Source organism: Anomaloglossus baeobatrachus, chromosome 2 (assembly GCF_048569485.1).
Source record: "Anomaloglossus baeobatrachus isolate aAnoBae1 chromosome 2, aAnoBae1.hap1, whole genome shotgun sequence".
Taxonomy (NCBI): Eukaryota; Metazoa; Chordata; class Amphibia; order Anura; family Aromobatidae; genus Anomaloglossus; species Anomaloglossus baeobatrachus.
In genome coordinates this window covers 386,276,914-386,301,023 of record NC_134354.1, presented here as the reverse complement: position 1 = coordinate 386,301,023, position 24,110 = coordinate 386,276,914, and the positions used below count along the sequence as shown (strand labels likewise).

The window sequence follows — 24,110 nt, the reverse complement described above, 5'->3', positions numbered from 1 at the left end:
AGGCCGGGAAACTCCAAAGCCTAGGGTTGGTAGGAGAGGCCACCCTAGGTGCTGGGACTCTCTCAGACCCGGTTATGTGGACCGTGCAAGTGTCAGCGGGAGAGACGCGCTTCACGGCTGAGGCATACCTCGACTCTGGAGCAGCAGGCAATTTCATCCAGCAGGCCACGGTGGACAAGTACCAGTTGCCTGTTACTCTACTCGATAAGCCCCTAGTGATTGCCTCTGTGGATGGGAGACCCCTCGCTGATACCATCTCCTGGGTCACCAGGCCGGTCGAACTGCGTATCGGTGCCCTGCACACCGAGAACATCGCCCTCTACGTCCTTCCACACATGTCCCATCAAATCCTGCTGGGCCTCCCCTGGTTGCGGACACACGAACCATCAGTCAGCTGGGGTACTGGCGAAATCACCCGATGGGGCTCTGCCTGTCATGAGAGGTGTCTGAAGTCCATACAACCCCTCCGACGACCTCCGGTTCCAGAGAACCTACAGGAACTGCCCTCGGCCTATTGGTCCTTCGCAGACGTTTTTGACAAGAAGGAGTCTGAGGTGCTTCCGCCACACCGTCCCTACGATTGCGCCATCGACCTGCTCCCAGGAACAACACCACCTCGAGGACGGATATATCCGTTGTCTCCAGCCGAAACCAGGGCCATGTCTACCTACATCACAGAAAGCCTGGCAAGGGGATTCATCCGGAGATCCTCCTCTCCTGCGGGAGCAGGCTTCTTCTTCGTTAAGAAGAAAGAGGGTGACCTACGCCCATGCATTGACTACCGGGGTTTGAATCAGATCACCATAAAAAACAAGTACCCTCTGCCGCTCATCCCCGAATTGTTCGACCGGCTCAGAGGAGCCCGTGTGTTCACCAAACTGGATCTTCGGGGTGCCTACAACCTAGTTCGTATCCGCTCTGGGGACGAATGGAAGACCGCGTTTAATACTCGCGATGGGCACTATGAATACTGCGTAATGCCCTTCGGTCTGTGTAACGCTCCTGCCGTATTCCAAGAATTGGTGAACGACATTTTCCGGGACCTCCTCTACATCTGTGTAGTAGTTTATCTGGATGACATCCTTGTCTTCTCTCCGGACCTCCAGACCCACAGAGAGAACGTACAGCTGGTTCTACAAAGACTGAGAGAGAATCGTCTCTACGCCAAATATGAGAAGTGTGTCTTTGAGCAGTCTTCTCTCCCTTTCCTGGGATACATCATCTCGGGTACAGGGCTGCAGATGGATCCAAAGAAGGTCTCCTCCATTCTCAACTGGCCTCCCCCTTCTGGACTGAAGGCAATCCAACGGTTCCTGGGATTCGCCAACTACTACCGCCAGTTTATCCCTCACTTCTCTGCCCTGACTGCTCCTCTCTCCGCCTTGACGAAGAAGGAGGCTAATCCAAAGGACTGGTCACCTGCGGCCGACGCCGCGTTTTGCTCTCTGAAGCGAGCATTTGCCTCCTCTCCTGTACTCCACCGACCGGAGTTAAACCGCCAGTTCACCTTGGAGGTGGATGCCTCCTCCTCAGGAGCCGGAGCAGTGCTCATGCAGAAGTCCTCCTCCGGGAAGATGGTGACTTGCGGTTTCTTCTCCAAGAGCTTCTCAGCGCCTGAACGTAATTACACCATCGGTGACCGAGAACTATTGGCGGTCAAACTGGCTCTGGAGGAGTGGCGCTACCTCCTGGAAGGAGCAGTGTACCCCGTGATTATCTACACGGACCACAAGAACCTGGAATACCTTCGGTCCGCTCAGCGACTGAACCCACGGCAAGCCAGGTGGTCCTTATTCTTTGCCAGGTTTGATTTCCAGCTCCATTTCCGACCCGCGGACAAGAATGTACGCGCTGATGCCCTGTCTAGGTCTCTCATGCCCATGGAGCAGGAGGAAGAGAGTACCCAACCTATCATCTCTCCTAGCAAGATTATTCCGGTGGCTCCTGTCACCCTGGCCCAGATACCGCCCGAGAAGACCTATGTCTCTGAGACCGACAGGCAAAAAGTCTTACACTGGGGTCATGCCTCAAAAACAGCCGGTCATGCAGGTCAGAAGAGAACATGGGGTGCGATTGTACGCCATTACTGGTGGCCATCCCTTCGCACGGACGTCGCTGCTTTTGTCTCTGCCTGCTCCTCTTGTGCCAGGAACAAGAAGCCCAAGCACCTGCCCTATGGCCGTCTTCTGCCTCTGCCTATACCCTCAGTTCCATGGCAACACATAGCGATGGACTTTATTACGGACTTGCCATTATCCTCCGGGCACACAGTCATATGGGTCGTGGTGGATCGGTTCTCCAAAATGGCTCACTTCGTCCCTATGGCCGGACTGCCCTCTGCTCAGGAACTCGCGGAAGCCTATATACATCACATCTTCCGCTTGCATGGCTTTCCATCCCACATCGTGTCCGACAGGGGAACTCAGTTCACCTCCCGCTTCTGGAGGGCGCTCTGCAAACATCTGGGAGTGACTCTGGACTTTTCTTCTGCTTACCATCCTCAGTCTAATGGCCAAGTGGAGAGGGTCAATCAAATCTTGACCTCCTTCTTACGTCACTATGTCAACGCCCATCACGACGACTGGTCCACGCTTCTGCCTTGGGCTGAATTCTCCCATAACCACCACATCAGTGAGTCGTCCTCCAAATCTCCCTTCCATGTCGTTTACGGACTTCAGCCCTCCGTCCCGTTGCCTATATCCCCTTCTTCGGATGTCCCTGCTGCTGATACTGTAGCCCGTGACTTCGCTACCATTTGGGACTCTGTCAAGGCGTCCCTTGGGCGCGCTTCCCAGCGGATGAAGAAACACGCCGACAAGAGGCGCCTGGACCCTCCGTGTTTCTCTCCTGGTGACCTGGTCTGGCTTGCTTCCCAGTACATCCGATTGAAGATACCTTCCTACAAGCTGGGTCCTCGCTACATCGGGCCGTTTAAGGTCCTCAGCAAGATCAATGAGGTCTCCTACAAACTGAGGCTTCCGGCCACGATGCGGATTCCCAACTCCTTCCACGTCTCTCTGCTCAAGCCGGTTTTCCTTGGTCCCTTCTCCGCTGCTGCCAGTCCGGCTCCTCCTCCTATTGCTGAGGACGACATCTATGCGGTAAGGGATATCGTGGCCATGAAGACTGTTCGAGGCCGACAGTTCTTCCTGGTGGACTGGGAGGGGTATGGTCCTGAGGATAGGTCCTGGGAGCCCAGGGAGAACGTGGGCACTCCTCTGATCCGTGCCTTCATGTCCCGGTTGCGGGGAGGGGGCCGTGGGGGGGGGGTACTGTCACGCTCCCCGGGTCCTCGGCTCCCCTCCCCGGGTCCTCTGCTCCGCTCCCCGGGTCCTCAGCCCCGCTCCCCGGCTCACCTGCCACGCTCCCCGCTCTCCAGCCTCCGGTGCCCGTCCTTCCCAGGTTCCCTGGCCTCCGATCCCGGCGTCCGACGGCTTCCCAGGCCCTGGCCGGCTCCCCTGCGTCCTCCTCTCAGCTTCCTTCCCTGGCTTCTGGCACCCGGGCGGCGCGCATGCACATTAGGGCGCGCGCGCGGTCACTGACCCTTTCTTAAAGGGCCAGCGTCCATTAACAGGAAATGAAGCTAAACAGGTACAGGGTATATAAGGGTTTATTGTCCAAGGGGGCGGGGCCTGATCTTCGTGTTTTCCAAGCTAGGAGTCAGGTCTCCTTGTGTCTCCTTGCCATACTCACGTATCTCTCTTCTAGAGCTGATCCTGCCTCGGCATCCGGTCCTGCTGAATCCCGAACCCCGCACGCTGTCCGTCTGCCATCTGACAGTCCGTACCATCTCGGATCCCTGCGGTGACCCGTCATCTCGCTCCAACGGTTCCGGACCCCGCCTGACATCATCTCGGCTTCCGAACCTGAGCTACGTCACCCGGACTACCATCTGTGACTCCGTGGTCCCAGGGACTTCTCCGTTACACTCACTTGCACGGACTGTTCTGCTGCCCATAGTGCTTCAGCTACCGGACTCCTTACCACCATCTTAGAGTTCGGCCCAGTGGATCCACCTCCTGGGTCTGCCCGACCGCCTGGCCCTGACAGTACTTTACACGCTGCAACATCGCTAACGATATATCGCTGTGGTCACGGTATTTGTGACGCACATCCGGCGTCGTTAGCGACATTGCAGCGTGTGATAGCTAGGAGCGACGATCAACGATCACAAAAACATCAAAAATCGTTGATCGTTGACACGTCGCTCCTTTTCATAATATCGTTGGTGCTGCATGCCGCTGGTTGTTTGTCGTTCCTGCGGCATCATACATTGCTATGTGTGACACCGCAGGAACGACGAACATCTCCTTACCTGCGTCCACCGGCAATGAGGAAGGAAGGAGGTGGCGGGATATTCCACCCGCTTATCTCCGCTCCTCCGCTTCTATTGGATGGCTGCCGTGTGATGTCGCTGTGACGCCGCACAATCTGCCCCCTTAGAAAGGAGGTGGTTCGCCGACCACAGCGACGTCGCTGGGACGGTAAATCCATGTGACGGGTGTAAGCGATATTGTGCGCCACGGGCAGCAATTTGCCCATGACGCACAACCGACGGGGACGGGTACGCTCACTAGCGATATCGATAGCAATATCGCAGCGTGTAAAGTGCCCTTAAGGCTATGTGCCCAAGGGACAACATACGTGCGGATTTTGTTGCAGGTTTGTCCGCAGGTTTACTGCAGCTGCTCCCCGGAATACGCGGCTATCCATTGCTGCGGTATATCTGCAGAGTTATTACGGTAAACCTGCGGAAACAGTGCCGATTTTGTGCAGAATTCCTGCGGAATTCCCGCCCTGTATCTCCATACTGGAGGAGCGGGAATTCTGCAGATAATTCCGCATGAATAATTAACATACAGTTATGTGCGGCTGCAGGAAATCCGCAGCATTTTCTGCAGCCGCACATACCACAGCATTGATACAGCACTCCCCAAATCCCATAGGGTAACATGGGGAGTGCCTGTACTTGCTAGAACCTGCGGATTTATCTAGAAAATCCAGATATATCTGCGGGTTTTTTGCAGCAAAATCCCATCGGCACATGGCGTATAAGTCTAAATCTGCTCTTCTGAGACTTTCTGAAGGTTGTTGTTACTCGTGTTCTCTGATTTGACTTAGGAAAGAACATACTAATATTTAAAGAGTACCGGCTGTTTTAATTTTATAAATTAATAGTGGAAATGGAAATAAGCAACTTTGTGATATATCTTATCAGAGAAATCTGTTTCCTTCTTGTCATGCTCTCACCGCTAGGTATCCAGGCGGCGAGTGAGGATGTAGAGGTGGATCCACTAGACAACATGAGGGATACCCACGCTTACCCTTTGTGGAAGAGGCTTGACTAACTGCAAGGCAGAATACCAAGTGCCACTCCCAGGGCAATGACCAGGACTGTGGCAGCTGAGCGGGACAGGGTGACAGCAGGTCTGGGGGAACAGAAACTCAGAGCAGTACAAGGGTCACAGTCCTGAAGGGGAATGAGCAGTGCAGGTACCAGCATACAGAGGACATCAGGCACTCATACCAGGTGCAGGACGTCAGGCACAGATCATCAGCTGGTGCAGGTTATCAGGTGGCAGCAGTCATCAGGCGTAAGTCATCAGCCGGTATAGGTCTTCAGGCGGACCTGGTAGTCAGACACGGATCATCCTCTGGCACAGCAGGTACTTCCAGACTTCAGGTAACATACAAACACGACTTTATTGACATGATACAGCAGGTCTTTGCATACATCAAACGGCAGGATATCAGATGACATAGCAGGACTTCAAATACGGAACACATGGACAAGGGTGGAGTCTAAGAACATGTCGGTCTCTGAATTTTCAGGTACCTGAATAAGGCAGGACATCAGATAACCAGACTACAGACAGGATACCAGACTAAGACAGGTGACCGGACTCAGGCAGTATACCGGGCTTCAGCAGCAGCAGACTCCAGCACTTCAGCAGAAACACAAACAGGACAAATACTCATGAAATACAGTGCAATACTCTGCACCTCCTACCGCTAGGCTGGGAACACGCGCCCTGGGCTGGGGAGCAGGAAACCCCGCACAACATGTGCAGAGCCTGCAGCCTAGGTGGGAGCAGTGCCATCAGATTAGTGGGCATCCACAGGGAAATCAAGCCGGGGACTGTACTTTTACATGGCCGGCAGAGAAGAGGGAAGCAGGTACACTGAAGAAGATGCAGAGGGACAACGTCATACTAGGGAAGCCGGCGTTACAGTTCTCCCACTTGACTGATCCTTCACTCTCAATTCATGGTTAATTCTGTATTTACTGAATACATTCTATTATTGAAATCTATGAAGAACGGAGGGGAAAGGAGGAGGAAGGAGAAGGAATAGGCTAAATCAGAGACGTTCTCCTGGAAGGACAGATACAGCTACCCATAGCAGTTTATAGGCACCAGCTGTCATTTACTATCTCAGTTAAGGAGAAGTCTATATTCACTGAAGAAAGATTTTACCTGTGAAATTGGAATTTTGAGAATGAATGCTGAGTACATGGGAGAAAGAAGCAGATTTTTTTGATTACATATATTACACAGTTTCACATTTTCTTATTTACTCTTGATTTATAAAAAAAACAAAACGAAAAAAAACAATAAACCATAGTTACTCTTTAAAGCAAGGAAATTCCATTTGCACATATAATAATAATAATAATAATAATAATAATAATAATGTGTCAGACAATATGCTGTGCAATGTGATGGAAGACATCATTATATATAATTAAACAATTATCTTATTATTATATTGAAGTACTTGTGACTTTTAGGATCGCTACTTCCAATAGGTGGCGCTGTGCTAGAGTTTGTCTCCTTTACTGGAGAGACAGTTTGAATATTTCTTAGAGGGGCGTGGCAGCTATAAGTCCCCTTACTTGGAAGCCAGACTGGCTTGCAAAGTCTCCTTAAGGAGAATAGTGTTCCCCCGTGGTCCCCACATAGCTTTCTCATGAGCCAGATCAGACACCCCCATACTTTGCACTGACGAGGGGCAAGCACCCTGAAACACCGTGTCTGCAAATTGGGATTCTGATCTGGCTTATATATCCTGAGTCATATTGCAAAGGATTGTTAAAAATCCACTTGTGACTTTTAGGATCGCTACTTCCAATAGGTGGCGCTGTGCTAGAGTTTGTCTCCTTTACTGGAGAGACAATTTGAATATTTCTTAGAGGGGCGTGGCAGCTATAAGTCCCCTTACTTGGCAGCCAGACTGGCTTGCAAAGTCTCCTTAAGGAGAATAGTGTTCCCCCGTGGTCCCCACATAGCTTTCTCATGAGCCAGATCAGACACCCCCATACTTTGCACTGACGAGGGACAAGCACCCCGAAACACCGTGTCTGCAAATTGGGATTCTGATCTGGCTTATATATCCTGAGTCATATTACAAAGGATTGTTAAAAATCCACTTGTGACTTTTAGGATCGCTACTTCCAATAGGTGGCGCTGCGCTAGAGTTTGTCTCCTTTACTGGAGAGACAATTTGTATATTGAAGTATGATGATTGATAAATAAATGTGTATTAAGTTTTTTGATCATCTGCTTCAGCAAACCCATTGCAGTATACACATGTGCATGTAAATTTTAAAGTTTTCCTGCACATTTTGCAAAAAAGCATTGGACAAGTATTATCTACACGGTATTTAACCAGACAGGTTACAGGTAATTCCCATCTATAATATTGATCCGTGTCTATTTCTCTAACTGCAAGCATTAGTGTGTGCAGCTAGTCTCATGGAGAAGAAGAGAATATAAAGACATCAGTGCACAAGGTTAAGTTAGCGGGCCTCGCAGTAAGAGCGGAAATCAGATAACTGTGATAGAATGAAAGAAGATGATAGTGACAAGTGTTCGTGGCAGTGAGGACACTGGAGCTGTCAATAGATTTGTTCAGGTCAGCAAGCATGACTGCACGACTTTTATAGACAGGGAGCTCGTGGGTAATTGAGTAGATCGGATAAATATGTTGGGCTTTAATTGTCATTATAAATTTGGACCTGATTATACTTGCTTGTTAAAGACCGTGAAAGTCATGTAAAGATAACCGTATTCACTTTTGAAATATCCAGAACTTTAAGCATTAATATGAAGTTGCTCGCAAAGGCAGTTTTTATTAATTAACTGCCGTCCAGAAGGAAGACAACTCTATAGTGCCACCTATAGGTAGGTCTTTTGTCAAAATCCAAACTTTCAAAGGAATATTCCATTTGGGTACTAGAGGTGGGGGGAGAGAGAAAGGCGCAGATAGGGACTTACCCGATATAACTTTTGATTAGTATAAAGAAGGAATAAACTCACCTATTTCGGTTGTGCCAGTCACAACTCCTCAGATCGCATGTGAGTGTCAGCGTGGTATTAAGCAGTGGCCCCGTGCATGGCAATATAATGTATATACAGAGAGAGAAAAAAAACGGGTTTTAGCCGCGCTAAAAAACCACTGGTGTTGAATTAATGAAAATTTATTTTTATTTCAGCATTTCCAACGCGTTTCAGAGACAAGGACCGTCTCCTTCCTCAGGGAAAAAAGAAATCACGCAACTGTCTGCAGTCCAATGCTTTAAAAAAATTTTTTCTCTCTCTGTATATACATTATAAAGGAATATTCCAAAAATTTGAAACTTACTTGTTATTAAAATCCTCTCCATTCTTAAGTACAGTGGGATTTTGAATTCTGTTATTTACTACTGGTTGCAAGGTTGTTAGGCCAGCAATGCAAACTTCTGAGCAAGAACACAGCGCTTACAAGCTCTTTCTAGAGCTTGTAATCACTATATTGAAGCTACTGCAAAGGCAAGAGTTGCCTTAATTAAAAGCATCACTGTTCAGGACCAATACACAACGATGCCACAGACCCAAACTGTCAATCAAGAAGAAGTGCACTGCAGCACAGAATGAAGATGGGAAGCAGGAGAGTGCTGTACTCCTGAAATAAATACTGAGAAAAGCCTTATAAAGAGTTTTAAAATCTGACTATAAGCCAAGTAGATACATCCATCTACAGTTGGGAAAAAAGTATTTGGTCAGCCACCAATTGTGCAAGTTCTCCCCCTTAAAAAGATGAGGTCGGCCTGTAATTGACATCATAGGTAGACCACAACTATGAGAGACAAAATGAGAAAACAAATCCAAAAAATCACCTTGTCTAATTTGGCAAGATTATATTTTTGCAAATTATGGTGGAAAATAAGTATTTGGTCAATAACAAAAGTTCATCTCAATATTTTATTATATATCCTTTGTTGGTAATGACAGAGGTCAAACGTTTTCTGTAAATCTTCATAAGGTTGGCACACACTGTTGGTGGTATGTTGGCCCATTCCTTCATGCTGATCTCCTCTAGAGCAGTGATGTTTTGGGCCTGTCGCTGGGCAAAAGAGACTTTTAACTCCCTTCAAAGGTTTTCTATGGGGATAGATCTGGAGACTGGCTAGGTCACTCCAGGACCTTTTTATGCTTCTTAAGAAGCCACTCAATGATTGCCCTGGTGGTGTGCTTGGGATCATTATGATGTTGAAAGACCCAGCCACGTTTCATCTTCAATGCCCTTGCTGATGGAAGGAGGTTTGTACTCAAAGTCTCACGATACATGGCCCCATTCATTCTTTCATGTATATGAATCTGACACCCTGGTCTCTTTGCAGAGAAACAGCCCCAAATCATGATGTTGCCACCCCTATGCTTCACAGTAGGTATGGTGTTCTTTGGATAAAACTCAGCATTCTGTCTCCTCCAAACACGATGAGTTATGTTTCTACCAAACAGTTCTACTTTGGTTTCATAAGACCATATGACATTCTTCCAATACTCTTCTGGAAAATCCAAAAGCTCTCTAGCAAACTTCAGATGGACTCGGATATGTACTGGCTTAAGCAGGGGAACACGTCTGGCATGCAGGATCTGAGTCTCTGGTGGTGTAATGTGTTACTGATAATAGCCTTTTTTTCAGTGGTCCCAGCTCTATGCAGGTCATTCACTGGGTCCCCCATGTGGTTCTGGGAATTTTGCTCACTGTTCTTATGATCATTTTGACCCCAAGGGGTGAAATCTTGCATGGAGCCCCAGATCGAGGGAGATTATTTGTGGTTTTGTATGTCTTCCAGTTTCTTATTATTGCTCCCACAGCTTATTTCATCACACCAAGCTGCATGCTTATTGCAGATTCAGTCTTCCTAGCCTGGTGCAGGGCTACAATTTTGTTTCTGGTGACCTTCAAACGTTCTTTGGTCTTCACCATAGTAGAGTTTGGAGTGTGACTGTTTGAGGTTGTGGACAGGTGTTTTTTTTTCATTCTGCTAGCAAGTTCAAACAGGTGCCATTTCTACAGGTAATGAGTGGAGGACAGAGGAGCCTCTTAAAGAAGAAGTTACAAGCCTGTGAGATCCAGAAATCTCGCATGTTTTTAGATGACTAAATATGTATTTTCCACCATAATTTGCAAAATAAAAATGTTTCCAAATCAGACAAGATGATTTTCTGGATTTGTCTGCTCATTTTGTCTCTCATAGTTGTGGTAAACCTAGGAAGTCAATTTCAGGCCTCTCTCATCTTTTGTAAGTGGGAGAACTTGCACAATTGGTGGCTGACTGAATGGTTTTTTCCCCACTGCATAGGCAGCTTTCTTGCTTATTGTCAGGACAAAACAGTTCTGGTTGGCTTTGACACAACTCTCGTACTGATTTTCCTTATAGAGATTCAGCTTCAATAGGGATTCTTGCAAGTAATGCTCCTGGGAAATGGAGTGCAAATCCTTTTTGTAAAAAATAACACCTTCTCTTGTATGCCACATATAGGTAGTTACCTTGTAATATCTGATCAAAGTTTGACCTATTAAATATACTTAAATATATACTTATATACTTAAGCATAAAGATATCAGCCAAACAAGAAATGGCCATAAATAAACCGCTTTTTTGGAATTCTTGAGAACAGCAATATTAATGGATTGCTTCTAACCTATCAACTGCCAAAAGGTTGAGCATCTTAAATACTAATCCATAAAATTAAGTATACAATATGCCAAAGGCATAGCTAGAGGTTCTGTTCAAGTGGGCAAAATATCTGAGTAGGCCCCTAGCCTGGTTACCATGTATATAGAAACAGTGTTGGACTGGAGTGTCTAGGGCCCACAAGGAGGAATTGATTCCCCATAGCCCACCCTACTGCTACTTGTTCATACCCCAGCCTAATCCACATGTACGTGAAACACTATACAGTATAATGACTCATTCACACATCAGTATTTTTGGTCAGTATTTCATCAGTATTTGTTGCCAATACCAGAAATGGCTCCAAAACAAACATGTCATTCTTTCAATTATAGTTTTTCTCTGTAAGTTTCACTCTTGGCTTTGGCACACAAATGCTGATGCAAAAATACTTATGTGTGAATGTGGCCTAAAATATCATGTGCTTCTTAATGAATTTGACACAGTTTTCAACTTACAAGCACCACCAGAAGAAATGTTCTACAAATGAGGATTGGCTTACAATTCTGATGCATTTACACCCATTTTGTGCATAGGTTATCTTCAATTTCTTGGTCTCGCTCACCTGCATCCCTTTTTCATGAATCTTTGCTCTCTTTTAAAAATGTCCCTTTCATCCACATATAGCCTATATCACCTAATCCCCCTTCTCCCACATAAAGCATATATATCCTAGTCCCCTCCCCACCAATAGCATACATAGCCAAGTTCCCCCTTAACCACATATACCATGTACAGTTGAAAGCAGAAGTTTACATACATTATCTAAAAACATGCATATGCATATTTTTCTCCCTATATGACATGGAGTCAGAATAAACCTTTCCTGTTTTAGGTCAATTAGCATTAAGAAAATTATTTATATTTGCCAAATGACAGAATAATGAGAGAGATAAAATGTTTTAAGGCATTTTATTACTTTCTACAAAGTCAAACGTTTACATACACTACGAGTACTGTGGCTTTAAACATATTATGATGTTGTGTATTTGGAAGATTCTGATAGGTTTATTGACATCTGAGTTAATTAGAGACACACCTGTGTATTTTAATGCACACCTGTAACATACTGCTTCTTTGTTTAGCATCATGGGAAAGTCAAAATAAATCAGGAAGAGAACTGTTAACTTGCACAAGTCTGTTTCACCCTTGGGTGCAATTTACAGATACCTAAAGGTGCCTTGTTCATCTGTACAAACAATTGTACGCAAATATAAACAAGATGGAAATGTCCAGCCATCATACCGCTCAGGAAGGAGACGGGTTCTGTGTGCCAGAGATGATTGTGTTTTGGTCAGACATGTGCATATCAACCCAAGAACAAAAGCAAAAGACCCTGTGAAGATGCTGATGGAAGCTGGTAAGATCTTGTCATTATCCACAGTGAAACGAGGACTGTATCAACATGGGCTGAAAGGCCCCTCTGCCAGGAAGAAGACATTACTCCAAAAGAAACAAAAAAAAAAGCCAGGTTAATGTTTGCAAATGCACACAGGCACAAAGACCTAATTTTTTAGAGACACTTCCTGCGCTCTGATGAAACTAAAATTGAACTGCTTGGCCATAATGATTGTCATTTTATTTGGAAGAAAAAGGGAGACGCTTTGAAGCCTAAGTACACCATCCCAACTGTGAAACACTAGGGTGGCAGCATCATGTTGTGGCGTTATTTTGCTGCAAAAGGGCCTGGTGCACTTCACAAAAAAGATGGCATCATTAGGAAAGAAGATCATGTGACAATACTGAAGCAACATCTCAAGATATCAGCCAGTAACTTAAATCTTGGAAGGAAATGGATTTTTCAAATGGACAAGGATCAGAAGCATACTGCCAAACTGGTTACAACATTCCATAAGGATAACAAAACTAATGTTTTGGAGTGGCTATCCTATTAAAAATGTATGGGCAAAACTGAAAAGGCAAGTGCGAGCAAAGTGACCTACAAACATGGCACAGTTACGTCAGTTATATTAGGAGGAATGGGCCAAAATTCCTGCCCACTCTTGTGAGAAGCTTGTGGAAGGATATTTAAAATGTTTGACCCAAGTCATGCAGTTTAACGGCAATGGTACCAAATGCTAATTAAATTTATGCAAAGTGCTCATCCATGTCCCCTTTTAGTAATGTGCAAATGCAGGTCCACTTCTTGTAGTAATGTCCCCATTATTCATCCTCTTCTTCTAGCAATGTCCCATCCTGGTCCCCTATTGTGCCATTCTACACAAACACACACACACACACACACACACACACAAGCAATGTCCAATCATTGACCGCTATTGTGCAATTCTACACACACACATACACACACACGCAAACACTAGCAATGTGCCATCCTGGTCCCCTATTGTGCACTTCTAAACATATCAAAACATTTTCCTCACCTGTCATCCATTCCCTCAGCGTTCTCTACACTGCTTTATGCGGCCCACAGGCACAAGCCCCCCTTGTTGATTGTGGCCTCTGTCAGTGCTTCATCTAAAATTCATATGAACATTTTGCCACCGTAGTCAAGCTCTCTCTGCACTATACCAATGGCAGCCAACGGCCAATCAAATGCAAGCAGGCATACACATAAGCTGCTTTACTTGGATTGACTAGCGGCTGCCAATTGAATAGTGCAGAGAAAGGTTGACTCTTCGTAGTGCCAGTAAAACGTTTATTTGAAATAAAGCAGTGAGCAGAGATGGCTGCGGCCTCTGCACTGACCACGATCGTTAAAGGGGGCACATGCCTGTGGGCCGCAAGTAGCAGCCTGAGGGGCCGCATGTGGCCCGTGGGCCACATGTTTGAAACCTCTGATCTAGATGCTAAAGTTGCCCCATAACAATACTGCGTAATTGCCCACTAAGCATTTAATAAGATCTCCTCAGTACTTTCACATATAATTCCACTCTATACAGCATGACACCCTCACAGGTCCCACATAGATACACGGCTCTCTATACACAGCATGATGGGCCCCACAGTAACACTCTTCCAGTGTATAATGGCCCCCAATAGTATCCGCCCACTGTACGGTGGCCCTCAGTAGCCTCTTCTACTGTGACAGACTTCAGTAGCCCCCCCCTGTATGATGGCCCTCAGTATCCCTACTCACACTCTATGATAGCCCCCAGTATTTTCCCCACACTGTATGGATGATTCAAAGTATTTCCACCAAACTGTATGGATAGCCCAAGTATTTCCTCCACACTGTATCATGGCCCCCAGTACTTTCCCTACACTGTATGAATGTCCTCCAGTATTTCCCATCACACTCTAATATGGCCAACAGTCTTTCTACCATACCTGTAATATGGCCCTCCGTATGTCCTTCACATCGTAATATTGCCCTGATTATTTCCCCTGCACTGTAATATGGCTCCTTTATTTCCTTCAAACTGTATCATTGTCCTCAATAATTCCCCCACACTGAAATATGGCCCCCAGTATTTCCCCACACAATGTAATAAGGCCCCAAGTATTTCCCCCACACTGTATCACAGCCCCTAATATTTCTCTCACACTGTAATGACACCCAGTTCATCCCCATACTGTATCACAGCTCACAATATTTCTCTTACACTGTAATATGGACCCCAGTATTCCCCCACACTGTATCATGGCTCCCAGTTTTTCCCCCACACTGTAGTATGGGCCCCAATATTCCACCCTACAATAATATTTCCCCCAGTATTTTACCCACACTCTATAATGACCCCCAGTTTTCACCCACACGGTAATATGGCCCCCAGTTTTTCCCCCATGCTGTAAAATAGCCAACATTATTTCACCCATGAGGAAAAGAAAAAAAATCTTATACTCATTTACGCATGGATCCAGAGAAGTCTGCTGGCAGAAAGGACCAAGGGGTGGGAGCAACAGTGTGGTGATGTAATTGCACCAGGACACGCAGAGTCCAATGTGATGACATCCTTATGCCACATCATGTCCATGCCTCATACATTAGTCTCCCTGCCTATCCGCAGACTGCAGGCCCACATCAACCTGTGGTCTATAGAACGAAGAGTGGTAGTGCAGAGAGATCATGTCTCTGATCTAAAGCAGAGCATAGCTCTATCAACATGCTCTGCATGCCAATACAGTTTACAGTTGAGTTAGCTCCGGGTGGGCTCCTGTAAAAGCAGAGCACAGACACTGCATCCTTTGCCCCCCCCCTCCCGTAGCTATGCTACTGTAATATATATATATATATATATATATATATATATATATATATATATATATATATATATATATATGATATGTATCATGCACAGTGCACAGTTTCATCACGGTAATTTGTTAGAATTAAGAATTAACAAGGATTTTAATTCCAGATTTGAGATTGGAAATTACAGTGGCAGCAAAATAAATTAAATTTTTCCAAATCTGTTCCCCACTATGTATGCGATCTTTTTGTACAGTTTCTCAAGACAGATTTCACCCTTTACAATACAAAAGCTTCATTGAATTTCCATGAAACATATACCGATTCTGATGCGGATTTGCAACAGAGCTGTAGAGAAAACTGTGCGTGTGAACATGTCCTCAATATTTTTTTGTTCATCTTAGCTACAATACATAATTACTGCCTAAATTGCCCTTCGTACTGCTTAGACTGCCTGATACAGCCACATGAGACCATGAAAATATGCAAAGTCTTTTTTCTATACTTTCTGGTGACAGAAAGGTTGACTTTACTATTTCTAGATAATATATCTAATTCTGTTATTCCTAGGGGAATATGGTGAAATATGCAAGGGTTGTTTAAAACTTCCAAGCAAAAGAGAACTTCCTGTAGCCATACAGACCCTTAGAGCAGGCTGCTCGGAAAAACAGAAGCGATCATTTCTGGCAGAGGCGTGCATCATGGGACAGTTTGATCATCCGAACATTATACGCCTTGAAGGAGTTATCACTAGAGGTAAGAATGTAATGTTATTAAGACTGGTCCCCATTTACCTTAGTCCAATAGAGATTCTGGTTACATTATTCCTTTATCCATTACTTTTTTCAATCTCATTTTTTACTTGTGTTACTTTATTCAGGTGAGCTATCAATTGCCAAGTTTTCTTATTTGTAGTTATATAAACTTCTATATCTCATCACATAGTTTTTATGTGAAATAATTTCTTTAACTTTCTGCATTTCCATCAAATATGTCATCCTGATGTCTACCGAATCTATCATTCTCTAGTTTTATCATATAACCTTCAGCTTTATTAGGTCCCACCCTTTTCATCTCTGTGTTATTATCTCTATATATTTGACATTCATAAAAATGCCTTTCTACTTTATAGGTAATACAATGATGACAGTTATGGAATATATGGGGAATGGTGTTCTCGATTCATTTTTGAGGGTATGTATAGAAGCATTTGTATTTTTAAGGAAAATGTAGTACTATACATGTATTTTGTATTGTTACTTTTAAATCTTCACTATCCAAACTGTTTACAATTCTGACCAGTGTCAATTTAAGAGGTAATAATTCTGGAACGCTTCAATGGATTTTGGTTATTTTTAGAGATGATCGAATATCACATATATTCGGCAATATTCGGCTTCATGAATATCCGACGAATAGGTCGCGCTATGTGAATATTCAATGCGCAATGTAAGTCTATGGGAAGCCTGAATAATTGCTATTCGGCAACTATTTGGGTTTCCCATAGACTTACATTGCACATCGAATATTCGCAAATAGTCCAATAGTGGCGACCTATTCGGCGAATATGGGCGTTGCCGAATATTTGAGGTATTCGATCACCCCTAGTTATTTTATGAGATTATTTTCTTGTGACACATTGTACTTTGTTAGTAGTAAATGTAGGATGACTTTTTTTGTTTTTATTAGTGAAAAAATCAGAAATTTGAAGAAATGTTTCAAAATTTCGCAATTTTCTACATTTTCTAAAAACGTTTTTATGCCCTTAAACCCTGACACTTATGTTACACAAAATAATTAATCAACAACATTTACCCCATGTCTAATTTACATCAGCATCATTTTTATAAATACATTTTATAGGAAGTTAAAAGGATTAAAATTTATCAGCAATTTCTCAATATTCCCAAAAAGTTATAAAATCAATTTCTTTTTGTAGATTGTAAGCTCTCACAAGTAGGGTTGTCTTTTTTTTCCCCTCTAATTATTGTATTTTCAGTAACTGTTACTTGTTTGTATATGATTATTATTATTATTATTATTATTGGGACCACATCACATTTGAAATGACTTTGAGAGGCTTATATGACAGAAAACATGTATCCCATGATCTCCGCTGAGCACTTACATTGGGGTTTCCATTTAAATCTCTGATCTGCATTAATCAGATGAAAACCCTGAGGGATTCTTTCACTATAAGGGTACATGCCCAAGATCAGGACCTGCTGTGTTCTGGACACCGCGGGTCTTAACCTGCAGGGCCGTGAGTCTCCTCCGCTGGAGAATTCAGGAGACCGCAGCTGCTCGTGCCCACAATCCGGGCTCGGGCAGTTACAGTCTCTCTTTTCTGTTCTCCCTGTGGAGGATGCATGTGACTCTGCAGAAAACAATGAACATGCTGCGGCTCGTGAAGTTACACTGCAGGTGTGACTTATGCTGCTGAAAAATCAAGCACAGTGGGCAAAGGATTTCTAAAAATCCCGTCCACTGTGCTTGTGTAAGAGGGTGGTTGCAATTCCAGAGAGAGAAGATGCCCCCCTGAAGACATCACATAGTTGTGAAGCATTTATTGAATGTGTTGTGTGGTGTTATTAATGTATTGTTACAATAATGTGTAGTTTTATGGGGCTACCACTTGATGTCACCCAATAGTAGGACACTGACAAAAGGAACAGGCATAGGTATGCAGTTGAAGGCTAAATCTGCCTGGTAACAGACAGTTAGGAATTTGAAATTAGCCTATAGGGGAGTAGCTAGTGCATAGGTAAAGAGACTGTTTCTGTGGAAACGTCAGTTAGGGCCCAGCATGGGTCGGAGTCAGGCCTCAGGCCTGTAGAGCAGCAATGTCACTGGCTATTTGGAACTTGTAACAAGGAAAGTGGAGATAAAGTTACAGTGGTGTGCAGATAGAGACGGTTGAAGTTAGTTAAGTTTGGGACACAAGACAGAGCAGGAGCGAGGGGACGAGAAAGAAACCAGAATGAAGGAAAGTGGGACACCTCTGATGATGGAGTAAAGAAGGAGACACAGGAGAGAGGGAGCTGCCAAGAGAGACACAATGTGGACCACACTACTGAGTCCTGAAGCTGGCACAGGTTCCTGCAGCTGGAGACCTGAGAAAGTCTGAGTAAAGATTGTGGCTTGGAAGCAGTGCGGCAAATAGGGGTAAGCCCTATGAGTACCTTTTTGGGACCTGTGGTGTGGAGTAGTGTCCGAGGGCACTGTATCCAATAGTTCAATTCAGTGGCGGCCCTGAACTACCTGTGTGAGGTCATGGTGACCGGTCTCAAAGCCTGTAACAATACGCACCTACCAGAGGTGAGAAAGACAGAAGGATGGAGTTAATGTACAGCTTTAATAAAGAAAACTTGTTTAAGTTGCCTGGTTATCTTGGACGATTCCTTGTTGCTAAGGATGATGGCGGTGATCAGGAGAGGACCACTGTGCTGGAGAAACCAGGTTTTTCCCTGTGGGATGATTCCCAGCCCTCCATATTCCCCTTACTGCTTGATCCATGTTTACCCGTGTTTCCTGTGACGGCTGCGGCCCGGGATGCACTTGGTGACATCCGGGCACGGGACTGCGACTACTGCTGAGGCGCCCCTTGCCCACCGTTACACTTGTACTGTACAACACAGCATTTTGGACGCAGCTGAAGCATGCTGCTTCCAAAATGCTGTGAAAATTTATCGTGGGCACGCAGCCTAAAAAGGCAGCAGAATTGCTCTAAACTCTGTCTGGCCTCTGTTCAGCGGTAGCTGTCTAATTAAAAGTGCCTAAATTTATGCCATGGCAATGATCGGTAGCCAAAGAATACATCGTGGGGGTGACAATCAGGTGGGAAATTGAGCTCACTCCCTTTAAAAGGCTCCTAAAGGTACTGTCACACTAAGGGGTACTTTGCACATTACGACATCGCATGCCGATGCTGCGATGTCGAGTGCGATAGTCCCCGCCCCGTCGTATGTGCGATATCTTGTGATAGCTGCCGTAGCAAACATTATCGCTATGGCAGCTTCACATGCACTCACCTGTCCTGCGACGTTGCTCTGGCCGGCGAACCGCGTCCTTCCTAAGGGGGCGAGTCTTGCGGTGTCACAGCGACAGCACACGGCAGGCGGCCAATAGCAACGGAGGGGCGGAGATGAGCGGGACGTAAACATCCCGCCCACCTCCTTCCTTCTCATAGCAGCCGGGACGCAGGTAAGGTGATATTCCTAGCTCCTGCGGCTTTACGCACAGCGATGTGTGCTGCCTCAGGAACGAGGAACAACATCATACCTGTCGCTGCACCGGCATTATGGAAATGTCGGAGACTACACCGATGATACGATAACGACGCTTTTGCGCTCGTTCATCGTATCAAAAAGGTTTTACACACTACGACATCGCAAGTGATGCCGGATGTGCGTTACTTTCGATTTGACCCCTGCGATGTCGTAGTGTGCAAAGCCAGCCTAAGCGACGCTCCAGCGATCCCACCAGCAACCTGACCTGGCAGGGATCGCTGGAGCGTCGTTTCACGGGTTGCTGGTGAGCTGTCACACAGGCAGATCTCACCAGCAACCAGTGACCAGCCCCCAGCCAGCAGCGATGCTTGGAAGCATGCTGCGCTTGGTAACTAAGGTAAATATCAGGTAACCAACCCGATATTTATCTTGGTTACCAGCACACACCGCTTAGCGCTGGCTCCCTGCACACCTAGCCACAGTATACATTGGGTTAATTACCCGATGTGTACTCTGCTACGTGTGCAGGCAGCAGGGAGCCGGCTTCTGCGGACGCTGGTAACCACGGTAAACATCGGGTACCCAAGGAGCCCTTACCTTGGTTACCCGATATTTACCTTCGTTACCAGCGTCCGCTACTCTCATGCTGCCAGTGCCGGCTCCCTGTTCCCTGCACTCCTAGCCACAGTACACATCGAGTTAATTACCCGATGTGTACTCCGGCTACGTGTGCAGAGAGCAGGGAGCCCGGCACTGACAGCGTGAGGGCGTCGGACGCTGGTAACGAAAGTAAATATCGGGTAACCAAGGTAAGGGCTTCTTGGTTACCCGATGTTTACCGTGGTTACCAGCGTCCGCAGAAGCCGGCTCCTGCTGCCTGCACATTCAGTTGTTGCTCTCTCACTGTCACACACAGCGATATGTGCTTCACAGCGGGAGAGCAACAACTAAAAAATGGTCCAGGACATTCAGCAACAACCAGCGACCTCACAGCAGGGGCCAGGTTGTTGCTGGATGTCACACACAGCGACATCACTAGTAACATCGCTGCTACGTCACAAAAGTCGTGCCTCAGCAGCGATGTTACTTGCGATGTTGTTTAGTGTGACGTGGCCTTAAATGCTTTGATTGCTTGCTTTTGACTGTATTTAGATTGTTAAAATAATCTCTCCAGGAATGGAGACAAACTCTAGCGCAGCGCCACCTATTGGAAGTAGAGATCCTAAAAGTCAAATGTGGATTTTTAACAATCCTTTGCATATGACATAGGATAATGACTTTAGATTGTTAAACAGACAGTGGAAGCATGAGGACTGTCCATGATTGTGACACCTGGAGCTTGGCTATCATTTATTCTAAGCTACTGGTGGTAGTCATGCGGGCAAAATCCTTATGCCCACATAATCGCCATCACATAAGTTTACATCATACATCGTGAACCCTTTCCCTACTATGACGTAAACTTACATCAAGGGTCATGAAGGGGTTTATAAGTACTAAATGTATTTACACAAAAAATAGATCACATTTCTCTTATGATATTTATCCATATGTGATCAATTAGATCAATTAGTAGCATTTGTAAATTACACAAAAAAGCCAAGCTTGTTGGTGGCCTAAACATGCTACCATGGCCTGCAGCATCTCCAGGCTTGTTTCCAAATGAGGACGTCTGCCAACAGCAGATCTTGATGATTTATCCAAGTGCATTCAGTGTGGCGAAACATTCCTCAGACAACCATTACTAAACTTCAGTGATAACAAGCCAATGCTTCTAACTGTTTGTATTTTAGAATGTGACACTCTTACTCCCTAATAAATGAATCAATATGATTTTCCTTTTATTATCATTTACATATAATTAGCCTGTCATTCAGTTCTTTGAGTTTCATAACTCAATGACTTTTCCAACTCAGTGTTGAAATGGCAATGTTCAGGAACATATATTCCAGCCATTTCCCAGCAGCAGTAATAAAGTCCAGTAGCTAAGTGGGCCATTTACACCCACAGGACAGATGAAATTAGTGATCATTTTGTCTGATGGAAGGGAAAATGGAACAGATAGTAGTAACTTCAAAGGAAATCATGTCTAAAGCATTGCAAGCTATATTAGGTGAATTGTTTTAAGACACCGTTGCTTTAAGGACCTATGGCTACATTTCAATCCTTAGCTAAGGCAGTGTACATAAAAGTGTACATAGAAAACAAGCATGTCATAACTTCTTCTTTTAGTATAGATGATTGATTATTTTGTCAATGGTCAAGTAAATCCGTTAAGTGCATAGTTTTGGCACCCAATGCTTATTTCTGCATCTAATAACCAGATTCCTGACACACAGGACAACCTCACAACTTTCCGTGTTTTAGAAGGTTAGTATAATATGTTGTTGAGAGGTCCCACATCGTTCCAATAGATTTCATCTAATGTGCTTTCATTTTACCTAAAAATGAATTGCAGAGTCTTGGACTAGTTAAGGCTATTCACCTAAAGCAGCTTTAATGAATTGCTCAATACAGTGAATAGACCTTTGGCCAAAATTCAAACAAACTACACCTTTCCATATTAGAAATGTGTAGCAGCCTATTAAAAATGATATTAAGTTAAGGGATATGAGTTAAATGGGTCCAATATAAAAAATAGAAATACCATATACAATCGAGTATAAGCCGACCTGTGTATAAGCTGAGGACCTAATTTTACTACAAAATAAACGAGAAAGCTTATTAATTAAATTATAAACCTAGGGTGGGAAATGCAGCAGCTACTGGAAAATTTCAAAATAAATATATATACCAATAAAATGTAATGGACACCATCCTTCTGCCCTATGGTAATGTGCCTATCTTTGTGCCACAAATTAATGTGCCCATCATTTAGTAATGTGCCCTGCAGTAATGTGCCAATCATTTAATAATGAGCCCATTATTTAGTAATGTCCTCATTCCAGTCCCCTTCTGGTCCCCGATTCTGCCGTTGTTTACACACCAAAAAAAATTATCACCTGTTCTCCATTCCTGTGGTGTCCTCTTACCTGCTTCTTGCAGGCCACAGGCACATAAATCCCTCCATGATCGCATTCGGTGCACGGAGCTGCAACCTCACGCTGCCGTTATGACTTTACTTCAGTTGAATGCTTTGCATTCAATTGCAGTAAAGCCATGACATCAGCGGCAGCCCTATGTACAGGATGGAATCATTGATGGATGCTTTTTTGCGGACTGCAGGCACATAAACCCCTCCATAATCGCGTCATGTACATAGTTGCTGCTGCTGTCAGCGCTTTACGGTGCAAAGCATTCAACTGAAGTAAAGCCATGATGGCAGTCTGTAGCAGCAATTCCGATCACCGGATGAGATTATCGAGGCATCTATGTGCCTGTGATCTGCAAGACACAGGTAAAAGGACACTGCAGGAATGGAGGACAGATGAGAATAATATTTTATGGGAACCTCACTCTCGAAGGAGGGCATTTTCAGCATAAAAAAGGACTGAAAAACTCGGTTTATACTCAAGTATATACGGTAGATAATTATGGAGCAAATACCTGCCGTAGTGTTGTAGGTGGTTATAAAGCATATGTACGTTACAATGATCACTCATGTTTTATTTTACTAGAATCTAAAGTTTATTCTTCTAATGACTCCAAAAATTTGGCACAACAACATTTAGTCAAGTACATTAACCCCAGATCTAACCAGAGACCCACCTCACCCAATGTGGGTTTCGCTATTTGGTTTCATTATACCTGTCTGGTTTCGTTATATCTGTATCTCCAGGTGTCCCTCTCGGGTTATTTTCTGATTCCAGACACTGTTGTGCTTCATTGCACCTTCTATGTTTTCAAATGATGTGATGTCTTTTTAATAATTTTAGGAATTTATTATGTTTCTTGACTTGTTAATGTTGCCTTGCATCTACGTGTATATGATTTCTGTTTATCTACCATTAACATAAGCGTATTAATTTTTGATGGTTTAAAAAGAAGACAAAGAATTGTGCAAGGATTAGATATAATGTATTTTTTCCCTTCACATAGCTATTTTTCTTTTAAGCTGTGCATGGCACAGTAAATGAACACTGACATCTTTTATCATTTTCTGGCTGTTATCTAAGTAGAATACATCAAGGACATTTGTCCACTCGAATCCTGCAGCTTTTAAGCTGGAAATTTGTGTGCCTCTTCAGTTTGTCATATTATTCCATTTAAAAACAGAAAATTAAAATTCCCTCCCCTTCAGCACTTGAAAACCATGTTCGACAATAGCATGATTGTGCTTGGGAAAACATAAAAGGTGCAAAGAAAAGAGGAGGTTGGAGGTGGAAAAACAAAAGCAAAACATCAGAGAATTTGGTATGAGCTGATCATGACACAGAAAGCTTTTACAAGACAACACGAATTAGCATATAAGCCTCAGGGTGCATGACTGTACAGGGTAATTCTTTCTATAGAGTCCTGTTTGTAAAGGTTTAATGATGTGAATGACCAATTGGGGAATAGAGTAAACAAAGACAATATATTGTACACTCCAGGGGGTAGGAATTCATCAAATTTGGTGTCTACAATTTTGATTTAGAGTCTGCTTCACAAATATGTTGCAAATATATTATGATTTGAGATGATGAATTTAATATAGTAGAATTGAATTCTCCTTGAGTTTATAATCTCCAGGTGAAAATAATAATAAAAATAATACAACTTCATCGCTCACGTAACCCATAGT

At 44.4% G+C, this 24,110-nt stretch overlaps 1 protein-coding gene across 1 annotated transcript in view; it reads left to right on the top strand.

The window, feature by feature from the left end:
- EPHA10 (EPH receptor A10) overlaps positions 1–24,110 on the top strand; it is a 1,151,424-nt gene that overhangs the window by 1,074,426 nt on the left and 52,888 nt on the right. Inside the window, exons 11-12 of the mRNA XM_075336054.1 lie at positions 15,729–15,914; positions 16,291–16,352. Of these exons, the coding sequence (XP_075192169.1) occupies positions 15,729–15,914; positions 16,291–16,352 (248 nt within the window). The remainder of the gene's footprint in view (positions 1–15,728; positions 15,915–16,290; positions 16,353–24,110) is intronic.